This window comes from Chiloscyllium plagiosum, chromosome 3 (assembly GCF_004010195.1).
Source record: "Chiloscyllium plagiosum isolate BGI_BamShark_2017 chromosome 3, ASM401019v2, whole genome shotgun sequence".
Taxonomy (NCBI): Eukaryota; Metazoa; Chordata; class Chondrichthyes; order Orectolobiformes; family Hemiscylliidae; genus Chiloscyllium; species Chiloscyllium plagiosum.
The window spans coordinates 28,729,086-28,741,189 of NC_057712.1; the positions used below are offsets into that span (position 1 = coordinate 28,729,086).

A 12,104-nucleotide genomic window follows, 5' to 3' on the forward strand; every position below is an offset into this window, starting at 1 on the left:
AAGCATATTTGTGATGTGAATGGTTGCCATATTTAATTGAAACTTAGAGTCTATAAATGCTATAGTTTCTTGCTCCCATGATTGTGGATGAGATTTCTGCCAACATATTCACCTAGAGTCCCTGATTCATTTGAGTGAATTAATGGGTGAACATGCAAATCTTATTTGATCACGTTTACAGTGTGGAGAGCTGATGATTGCAATAAGGCTAACTGGACCTGAATTTCTTTTTATGATTGATTCATTCAACTTCAAAGTCATGCAGTTTGGCAAAATTCAAAGTTCACAATTTTACAACTAGCTGCTATGCAAAGAAAAATCAGCAGATTACACACTCTTGGATTCCAGATAAGTTTGAGGAAAATGTTAACTCTTAAATGGAAACAACAATCAATCCATCATATTACAGACATGACAAAACTAGATTCTGGGAGGTTTACCTTTTCCCACTTCAACATAATTAGCTCATAGAACATAGAAAAATACAGCGCAGTACAGGCCCTTTGGCCCTCGATGTTGCGCCGATCCAAGCCCACCTAACCTACACTAGACCACTATCCTCCATATGCCTATCCAATGCCCGTTTAAATGCCCATAAAGAGGAAGAGTCCACCACTGCTACTGGCAGGGCATTCCATGAACTCACGACTCGCTGAGTAAAGAACCTACCCCTAACATCTGTCCTATACCTACCACCCCTTAACTTAAAGCTATGCCCCCTTGTAATAGCTGACATAGCTGTAATAGCTCGGGTCATGCAGCACTCCATACACCTATCAGCCTTGCCCTTATCAGGAACATACTGTCTCTGTACGCTCATTGTTGCAGGCCTATGGAGGCAATGGTAGATGAGGACAGAGAATCAATCATTCTCAGTAAAGTGGGAAAGCTAACAGCCGAAAGGTGGATGGCCCTGATAGAATGTTTCCCAGGGGACTAGAAGAGATGACGGGAGGAAATAGTAAACGTGCTCGGGGTAATTCATTAAAACCTGCTGGACTCTGGGATGGTTCTGAGAGATTGGAAAGCTGCAAGCATAGTTTTAAAAACGTACCCGTTAGCTTAACTTCTGTCATGGGGAATATGCTTGAATCTCTCAAGGGCGTAGTAGCGAGATATCTGGGTAGAAATTGTCCCATTGACTATAGATTCATGAAAGGCAGGTCGTGTTTAACACATTTACTGGAATTATTTGAGCACATGATGAGCACATTGGATACGTGGATGTAGTGTATTTGGATTTCCAGAAGGTAATCGACAAGCTACTATACAAACGGCTGTTGTATAGGTAAAGGTGCACGGCATTATGGGTAATGTATTAGCATGGATAGAGGATTGGTTAATGAACAAAAAGTAAAGAATAGAGATAACTACCATGGGGAACCTTCTCAAACGCCTTACTAAAATCCATATACACCACATCTACCGCTTTACCCTCGTCTACCTCCTTAGTCACCTTCTCAAAGAATTCAATAAGGTTTGTGAGGCACGACCTGCCCTTCACAAAACCATGCTGACTATCCTTGATCACATTATTCCTATCCAGATGTTCATAAATCCTATCCCTTACAATTCTCTCTAAGACTTTGCCCACAACAGAAGTTACTAGGGTTATCCCTACTCCCCTTCTTGAAAAAGTGAACCACATTTGCTATCCTCCAGTCTACTGGCACTATTCCTGTAGACAACGAGGACATAAAAATCAAGGCCAATGGCTCTGCAATCTCCTCCCTTGCTTCCCAGAGAATCCTAGGATAAATGCCATCAGGCATTTATCTATTTTCATTCTTTCCAGAATTTCCAACACCTCTCCCCTACATACCTCAAAGCTGTCCATTTTAATTAATTGTGACTCAATATTCACATCGACAACAATGTCCTGTTCCTGAGTGAATACTGACGAAAAGTATTCATTCAGTGTCTCCCCAATCTCTTCAGCCTCCACACCCAACTTCCCACTACTATCCTTGGCTGGACCTATTCCTACCCTAGTCATTCTTTTATTCCTGACATACCTATAGAAAGCCTTAGGGTTTTCCCTAATCCTACCAACTAAGGACTTTTCATGTCCCCTCCTTGCTGCTCTTAGCTCTCTCTTCAGATCCTTCCTGGCTACCTTATAACTCTCAATCACCCCAATTGAACCTTCACGCCTCATCTTTACATAGGCCGCCCTCTTCCATTTAACAAGGGATTCCAATTCCTTATTAAACTACGGCTCCCTCACACGATCCTTTCCTCCCTGCCTGACAGCTCCTTGGAGAAAAGGGCAAAAAAGGTATTGCTGAAAAAAAATAAAATACTGTTACTTTATATCTTATTAAATGCTACTTACTTTCCAAAATAAAAACAGAAAATGCTGGAAATATTCAACAGTATCGATGGAGAGAGAAACAGAATTGATATTTCAAGTCTGTGAATTCCCATCAGAATACATGCCACAGATCTGCAAAGTGAATGTTTCTCTTTGCATAGATGCTGCTAGGCCTGCTGAGTATTTCCAATGTTTTCTGTTCTTATTTCAGGTTTCCAGTCAGATCCAGATTATTTTGCTTTTTATAAGCACTTTTACCATATATGGCTGACATTCTCTCACTGTTCTCGATAGTTTGAAGATCTGTATACTTAATAGAGAAACTATTCACAACATTGACACAGCTGTTAGAGAAATAACCGGACTATGTTAAAAGGAATGTTTGGGATATAATCACTTAGCACTGTGGAAAGACAACATAAATAAACAAAATGTGGGCTTTAACTTCACACTTACTTGCTAAATAATTCATCTCTGCTGATCCCCATTGGGCCTGGAAGTCATTTTGTTTATTGCTACTGCCTATAGCATTAGATCAACTTTGTGTGACTTGCTAAATGAGCAGAGATAATTCAATGCATCCAACTCTCAGTCTTGCTGTGTGACTTGTAACATCCAAATTGCTTATTACTTATGACATTACAAGTCCAGCCCAGCCTGAACACACAAATTCACATCAGCATTATGTTATTATCCTTGGCTCATACTGTCAACTCATGCTATGCACATCAATGTGATAACTGTAGGCAACTTCATAAGTAATACACTTCAACAAAAAGTTGTTTGAATAAAGAAACTGAGCAAATACTATAAATGGAGCACAAATATAAATATTTTGATATCATTTGCCACACCTCCATGGTAAAGTAAAAGAGCTAGAAGTATTCAAATCAATACAATTCATTAGGACACAGATCAATACATTCAGACATTTCCAGATGATCAATATTTGCATCTATTTGTGCTGTCAATGTTTTTTCATTTATAGTTATGAATGATGAGAAAAATATTGCGAGTTTGATTGCCCTGCAAATACCGCAGCAAAACTAGGTGAGAAATGATTTTCTGAAGAGAAAGGGTAATGACAAAAGGATACAAACTCAACAAAACATTATGATTCCCCGTGACAGTTCACAAAGGTGCAAGACTTATCAGGGCATGGGGCACATTTTATGAAGAAGGGAGGGTGAGAGAGGGTGTGTAGTGTAGTGGAGTCACTTGTAGTGTGACATAAACCCAAGGTCTCAGTTGAGGCCATTCCCATGAGTACCGAACTTGGCTATCAGCTTCTGCTTGGCCACTCTGTGTTGTTGCACATCCCAAAGTCCGCCTTGGAGGATGGTCACCTGAAGATCCAAGGCCAAATGTCTCTGACTGCTGAAGTGTTCCCCAACTGGGAGGGAACACCTCTGGCTGGCGATTGTTGCATGATGTTCATTTATCAGTTGTTGTCGTGTCTGCCTAGTGTCACCAATGTACCATACTTCAGGACATCCTTGTCTGTGAGGCACCTCAGTAACTCACTCTACTGCAAACCCATGGATAACCTCATGATGCTGCACTTCTCTAGCTTCCACTCTAAACAAATCAATACAGCCATCCCCTATGGACAAGCCCTACACATACACAGGATCGGTTCAGATAAGGAGGAACATGACAGACACCTGAAGGTGCTCAAGGATGCCCTCATAAGAATAGGGTACAATGCTTAACTCATCGATCACCAGTTCTGACGTGCCACAGCAATAAACGGTAATGTCCTCCTGAAGAGACAGACACAGGATGCAACCAATTGGGTACCCTTCATTGTCCAGTACTTCCCAGGAGTGGAGAAGCTATGCCATGTTCTTTGCAGCCTGCAACACATTATCGATGAGGATGAGCACCTTGCCAAAACCTTCCCTACACCTCCACTTCTTGCCTTTAAACACCCACCAAACCTTAAACTGACTATTGCTTAGAGCAAACAGCCCAGCCTTCAGGACATCAACCACAATACCATACAACCCTGTCATGGCAACCACTGCAAGACATGTTAGTGGATACTACAATTACACTTGGGGATACCACCCATCACATACACAGCAGGTACTCATGTCACTCGACCAACATTGTCTATCCCATATGCTGCTGGCAACGCTGCCCTGAGGCATGGTACATTGGCGAGACAGAGCAGACGCTATGACAAAGAAACAAAGGACATCACGCAACAATTACCAGCCAGGGGTGTTCCCTCCCAGTCAGGGAATACTTCAGTGGTCAGGGACATTGAGCCTTAGATCTTCAGGTGACAATCCTCCAAGGTGGACTTTGGGAAATGCAACAAAGCAGAGTGGCCAAGCAGAGGCTGATAGCCAGCTTTGGTACCCATGAGGATGACCTCAACCAGGACCTTGGGTTCATATTACATTACAGGTGACCCCACTCCACTATAGAGTCTCTCTCTCTCCCCCTCTCCTCTCTCTCTCTCACACTCATGCAGACCCTCTCTCACACACACAGTCTCTCACATACAGACACCTCGCACACACATACTCTCTCAGGCTTATACTCCATCTCTCTCTCACACACACACACACTTTACCAAGCATGCATACACGCAAACACACACGCGCACTGAAACTTACACTCATATGCACACACACACTTCTCTCTCTCTCTCTCTCATGCAGGCACACATACATATTAAGTCTATGTGGTGAATTTGCATTTGCAGAAACATTGTGCGCTTTTTGAGCAAAATACAATCTGCAGGCAGTCAATCCACACAATATTTTATAAATTCCTACTTTGGAAATAGAACCAGTCTGACTCAAGATTGGGATACAGAAAGACTCTAACCTCACACCTTTAATGCACTGAGCTGAGATGTCAACTTTACTTATAAAACCTTAAGTCATCTCAAGAATGTGACTTAAAAGTAGTTCTGGGATTTACAGAATAATGAACCGAAACATGCAATCCATTCTAAAAGATCAAAGACTTAACAGCAATCTAGGTTTGTTCAATATATCATTTTAATTGCATGACACTGTAATCTTCTGCTTTAAATTCTGAGTCTTATGGCCCTTCTCTACAGCTACCTGCTGAAAGAGCAGCGCTCCGAAAGCTAGTGCTTCCAAATAAACCTGTTGGACTATACCCTAGCCTGCTCCACATCATGTATTTGTTATTGTAGTAAAGTGAGCAAGAGGAAAACTAGCCAGTTTTAACCCTCATGACTCCTATCAACTGACATTTGCCAGAGATACATATGTAATCTACGAGCAAGAGGTAAGGTCTTGTTTGTAAAGTTACGAGTATGTACAAGTAGCCGACTGAAATTCACTGATCAGATTCATAAAGAATGGCCACGTGGGTGAAGCCCTAGAGAATCCTGTGGAAAAACACTCCAGCGAGAAACCAATGGATCAGGAGGAAAGGTTCAACAGCAAAAAAAAGTAGGTATAAAAGATAAAAGTCTCTGAGAGACAGCAATGTGGTATTACATTGTACCATATGACCTACTCAACTTCACATGTGGAAGAACAGACATTATAAAATTATATACATGAAAAATACAGACTTAATGGACACAAAACAGTTAAGAGCAACGTTAAATACAAAAGTGAATTCATCACAATTACAAAGTTAACTATTCTCTGAGGAAAAAGTAAAACAAGAAGTTGCTTCGCCTACATGAATATCTCGGACAAAATCAATTCTTCTGGGACACAATGCATCACATCTTACAAGTCTGATCAATGCCCATATGATTATATTCCTTACTCCTGACACCTTTACAGCAAATTTGCAGTAAACAACAAACTGAGTAAGAAAAGACATCCAAGCAAAAAAAGTCTTAATAATGAGGAATTATTCTTCAGTATTGTTGAAGTTATATTTTATGTAATGGACATAATGTGTTTTTCCTGCAACTTAAGAAAGCAGCAACAATTTGGATTATAAATCAAGCCTAACATTGTAAAAACCACCATTGCACTCTAGTTGCATTGGATGTCAACATGTGTCACTGAGCCACAAAGATATTCAAACAAGGGACCAAAACAGGCGAATCTAAAGAGGAACTTCAAGGAGAGAATTAAATAAACTGGAAGCAAATTCCAGAACTCAAATTTTCTTGGTAGAGGAAGGCATGGTTAGAGTGAGAGAGGTGGATGATAAAGAATCCAGAATTCGATGGACAAACAGAAGGCTGATGCTTGAAGAAGAATTTGTGTGAACGAGAGCAAAGGCAATCAAGTTTTGGATGAGCTAATGTTTATACAGGGTGGATTATTGACTAGAAAAGCATGAGTCAAAAAGTGTGGTGCTGGAAAAGCACAGGTCAGGCAGCATCCAAGGAGCAGGTGAGTTGACGTTTTGTGCATGAGGTCTTCATCAGGAATGTGGCGGGGTTGGTGGACGGAGAGGGTGGTAGTGGGGCTGCGGAGAAGGTAGGTGGGAAGACAATAGGTGGTAAGAGGTAATTGTGATAGGTCCCAGGTACATAGTCCACACATCTGCACTAAAATTGGAATGAGATCAAAACCCAACTCAAATTTCAAAATTCAAAATGAAAGATCCTTTTGTGAGCTCTTTAAATTCCAGGGATATGTCTACACTATGGCACTGACTAAAGACAAAAAGGTGCCATGTTTGCGGTGATAGATCTCAGTATTTTGGACTAGTTGAACTCAGAATGACTTTTGCTACCTGACAGCTATCCAGTGAGGGTGTGTGGATGTCAGCAGAGGCAGGCATGTTTGCCTAATACCTGACAATATCTTACCCTCCCAAAGCTCACTCTGGGAAGATTTCATCGACTACTGTCAAACTATAATTCAGCAGAAATGTGAAATTATTCGAAAAGAATACGTGAGGGTGTCCAGTTGATCTTGAACAACTCGATTATACATCCTTGCGTTGTGTTAAATGTCAGACTGTAGACTTGTTACTACAAACGTTTGCAGGCTGGCAATGGGAAGAGGGGGTGGCCGAGGAAGGTGGGGGAGGGAAGTATTGGTGTCAGTACTGGGAGTATTTAGGAAAGCTAGAGTTGTAACTGGGGCTGGAGCAGGTGGGTCACCTCCCATCCATGTCAGTCTGTCAGTCTCTGGGTAAAAAGCTCTCTCACCTCCACCCCGGTGTAGCTCTCGAAGAAGAAGAGGACGACACTCTGGTAGATGGTGTAGAGCCGGTCGTCCATGATGTGGTAGAGGCGGGCGGGCAGCAGCATGGAGAGGAGGCGCCAGGCCGCCCAGGTGAGGAGGTAAACCGGGGCCGTGCCCATCATCACCGCGGCCGGCAGCCAGTAGCGGAGCGAGTGAGTGTGGACAACCAGGGACAGCAGCATCGTGGCCGAGGAGGGAGAGGAGAAGGTGGGAGCCGGGGGAAGGAGGACAGTGGAGAGGGGGCCAGGCTCGGGTGGGCGGGGGACTAAAAGGTGGGCAGAATCCTTCCTGGGCAACGGCAGCGATCTCACGGCCTCACGCTTCCACCATGTTGAGAGAAAGCGAGAGAGCGAACGGCGCCTCCTTCCTCCCTCCACCCCCCAACATCGCGCCCGCTCATTGGCGCTGGCGCCCCCTCCCCTAGCAACGGGGGAGGCGGGGTCTTGAGTCAGTCCCTGGAGAAAGAATCAGTGCAAGGTATCCATGTGGCTCAGAAATCAATCCCTTTTCACAAGAACTACACACTTCTGCTTTTCAATCTTGTTGTTGTTGCTGCTGTCAGTGATCTCAGCACTTGCTCACTCCTGCCTGGACCCGATTTAGAGTTTAACAGGTCAAAATGAGTTCCATTCAAACTCCTGGTGCTGGTCAACAAAAAAAGAGAAGCCTTTGTAAGGGATACGCAGCAGTAACTCCTGAGGAGAGTGTAAAGGCAGTAGGAGTATACTTAAGAAGGGAATCAGGAGGACAAAAAGGGGTCGTGAGATAGCTTTGGCAAATAGGGTTAAGGAAAATCAAGGGATTTATAATACATTAAGGACAAAAGTGTAACTAGGGAGAGACTAGGGCCCCTAAAAGATCAACAACACAGTCTATGTGTGGAACCGCAGGAGATGTGGGAGAGACTAAATGAGTATTTTGCATCAGTGGTCCATGTGGAGAAGGACATGGAAGATATAGAATGTGGGGAAATAGACAGTGACATCTTGAAAAATGTACATTTACAGAGGAGGGGGTTCTGAATGTCTTCAACTGCATAAAGTTGGATAAATTCCCAGGTCCCGATCAGGTATACCCTAGAACTCTGTCAGAAGCTAGGGAAGTGATTGCTGTACTCCTTGCTGAGATACTTGTTTCATTGATCGACACAGGTGAACCGCCAGAAGACCGGAGGTTGGCTAATGATTTGCCACTATTTAAGAAAGGTGGTGAGAAAAATCCAGGGAACTGTAGACCGGTGAGCCTGACATCGGTAGTGGACAAGTTGTTGGAAAGAATCCGGAGGAACAGAATTGACATGTATTTTGAAAGGCAAGAACTGATTAGGGATAGTCAACATGGCTTTGTGCATGGGAAATGATATCTCACGAACTTGATTAAGTTTTTTGAAGAAGTAACGAAGAGGATTGATGAGGGAAGAGCAGTAGACTTGATCTATATTGACTTCAGTAAGGCATTCGACAAGGGTCCTCATGGTAGGCGGGTTAGCAAGATTAGATCTCATGGAATACAGGGACAACTAGCCTTCTGGATACAGAACTGGCTTGAAGCTAGAAGACAGTGGATGGTAGTGGAGCATTGCTTTTCAGACTGAGGCCTGTGACCAGTGGTGTGCCACAAGGATCAATGCTGGGTCCACTGCTTTTCCTCATTTAACTAAATGGTTTGGATGTGAACATAGAAGGTATAGTTCATAAGTTTGCAGATCACACCAAAGTTGGAGGTGTAGTGGACAGCGAAGAAGGTTACCTCAGAGTATAATGGGATCTTGAACAGATGGGCTAATGGGCCGAGGAGTGGTAGATGGAGTTTAGTTTAGATAAAAATGAGGCGCTGCATTTTGGAAAGGTAAATCAGGGCAGGACATACACACTTAATGATAAAGTCCTGGGGATTATTGCTTTACAGAGACTTTGGAGTGCAGGTTCATAGTTCCTTGAAGATGGAGTCACAGGTAGATAGGATAGCGAAGAAGGCTTCTGGTATACTTTCTTTTAATAGTCAGGGCATTGAGTATAGGAGCTGGCAAGTCATGTTCTGGCTGTACAGGACATTGGTTAGGCCACTTTTGGAATATTGTGTGCAATTCAGGTCTCCCTCCAGTAGAAAGAATGTTGTGAAACTTGAAAGGGTTCAGAAAAGATTGACAAGAATGTTGCCAGGGCTGGAGGGTTTGAACTACAGGGAGAGGCAGAATAGGCGGGGCTGTTTTATCTGGAGCATAAGAGTCTGATGGGTGACCTTATAGAGGTTTATAAAACCATGAGGGGCATGGATAGGGTAAATAGACAAGGCTATTTTCCTTGAATGGGGAAGTACAGAACTAGATGGCATAGGTTTAGGGTGAGAGAAGAAAGATTTGAAAGGGATATAAGGAGCAACTTTTTCATGCAGAGGGTAGTGCATGTATGGAATGAGCTGCCACAGGAAGTAGTGGAGGCTGGTACAATGACAAGATTTAAAAGGCATTTGGATGGGTATATGAATAGGAAGAGTTTAGAGGGATATGGGCCAGGTGCTGTCAAATGGGACTCAATTAATTTAGGATATCTGGTCGGCATGGACGAGTTGGACCATGGAGTCTGTTGCCCTACTGTACAACTTTATGACTCTGACTCTGTGGAGGAATGGGAACCCCTTCAATAATGAAGATTAAAATCAGTGCTACTTAAGAGGCTTGAATTAAGTGAATAAGGATCTCTCAAAGCCATTTGGAGTTGAAGGACATTCCTCAGATGGGGAAGGACATGCCTTTTGATTGATTGAAGATAAAGATGAGAATATTAAAATTGAGTAATTCCTTGACGAGGAACCAGTATTGAGCCCAAACAGGGGTGACGAGTGAACTGGACTTGATGCAACTAAAGAAGTTTTGGAATGAACTCAGGTTTACAGAGGGAAATCATGAGAGTCTAAGCAAGAGTGCATTGGAACAGTCATGTCCTGAGATAGCAAAACCATGGATGAGGGTTTCAGCAGCAACTGAGACAGGGAATAGAGTCAGGAGTGTTACAGACATGGAGATGGGCAGTCCTGCATAAGCATTGAAAGCACAGATATCAGTGGAAAAGTAACTGAAAACTGAAGATGCCCAAGACAGTTAAGAGGCATTTGGATGGGTATATGAATAGGAAGGGTTTGGAGGGATATGGGCCGGTTGCTGGCAGGTGGGACTAGATTGGGTTGGGATATCTGGTCGGCATGGACGGATTGGACCGAAGGGTCTATTTCCATGCTGTACATCTCTATGACTCTATGCAATGATTATAATGACACAATAAACTCTGATGTTAAGAAAGTGGACAGAGACTACAAGCACGTGGAGGGGCTGCAGAGGGATTTGAAAATAAGGATGAATATTTACAAGTTAAGACATATCCAGACCAAGAGTCGGTCAAGATAAGTGGACAAAGAAGTAATGGATAAATGGAACTTGGTGGCAACCTATCTATGGATAGCAGAGATTTGATTAACTCTATGTCTATGGATGGTGGAAAATGGGAGGCAACCATCATTTGCCAGAAGTGTCAAGTGGATGATCCATCTCAGGCGGTTTTCACATCACAGAAAGTATCCTCGGGTAATTCAATTCATTCTGCATGTAATCAGGTAATAGCTGAGTATATTGGATACTGCGAAAGTTATGGGCCCCAAACAACTTTCTAATTTTAGTGCTGAAGACTTGTCCTCCAGAACTAACAACATTCCCTAGCCAAGTTGTTTCAGTACAGTTATAACATTGTCTTCTACCTGACAGATGAAAATTGCAGATATATCATGGCCAAAACACATCCAATCCAATCAATTGCTGTCTCATTAGTGTATTCCTAACCATTAGCAAAATGATGAAAGGTTACGTTCACAAAGCCATCAAGCAGAACTTAAAAAGCAATAATCTTCTCGACAATCACCAGTTTGTGTTCTGGCCTGACCTCTTAGTTCCTGAGATTAATGCATGCTTGGTACAAACATGGACTAAAAAAAACACATTCCAGTGGTGAGGTAGAATAACTGTCCTTGACATCAAGGCAGCATTTGACCAAATGTGGCCTTATCACAATTGGAGTTAATAAGAATTAGAGGAAGGTCTCCGCTGGTTGGAATGATACCTATTACAAAGGAGAATGGATGTATTTGTTGATGATTGAGATTATCTTATTTTCAGGACATCACTGCAGGAGTTCCTCAAGGTAGCGTCCTAGGCCCAACCATCATGAGCTGCTTCAGTATGACTATTCCCTAATCAAAAGACCACAAATAGATGATGATTGCACAATAGTTAGCACTCTATGCAACTCCTCATATACTCCTTGTCCATCTGCATTAAGACCTGGACAAAATTCTGGCTTAGATTGAGAAGTGGCAAGTTACATCACACAAGTGCCAGGTAATGACTTCCTTCCACAAGGGAGAATCCATCCATCTCTTACTGACCTTCAGTATCATTACCATTGATGAATCCCAGTGCCCCAGGATCAATATTCTGCAGTTTACATTGACCAGAAACTGAACTGAACCAACATTTTAAATACAATGGCCTCAAAACAGGTTGGAGGCTAGAATTATGTAGCCAGTAACTCTCCTCCTGACTTCCCAAAACATGTTCACAGTCACAAGGAGTGTGGTGCAATACTCTC

General features: G+C 42.7%; 1 protein-coding gene across 2 annotated transcripts in view; it reads right to left on the bottom strand.

Moving 5' to 3' along the window:
* agpat5 (1-acylglycerol-3-phosphate O-acyltransferase 5 (lysophosphatidic acid acyltransferase, epsilon)) overlaps positions 1–7,873 on the bottom strand; it is a 99,782-nt gene extending 91,909 nt beyond the window's left edge. For both annotated transcript variants that reach the window (XM_043679258.1, XM_043679250.1), the window contains exon 1: positions 7,431–7,873. In XM_043679258.1, the coding sequence (XP_043535193.1) occupies positions 7,431–7,649 (219 nt within the window). In that variant the 5' untranslated portion in view covers positions 7,650–7,873. The remainder of the gene's footprint in view (positions 1–7,430) is intronic.
* Positions 7,874–12,104: the final 4,231 nt, after the last annotated feature.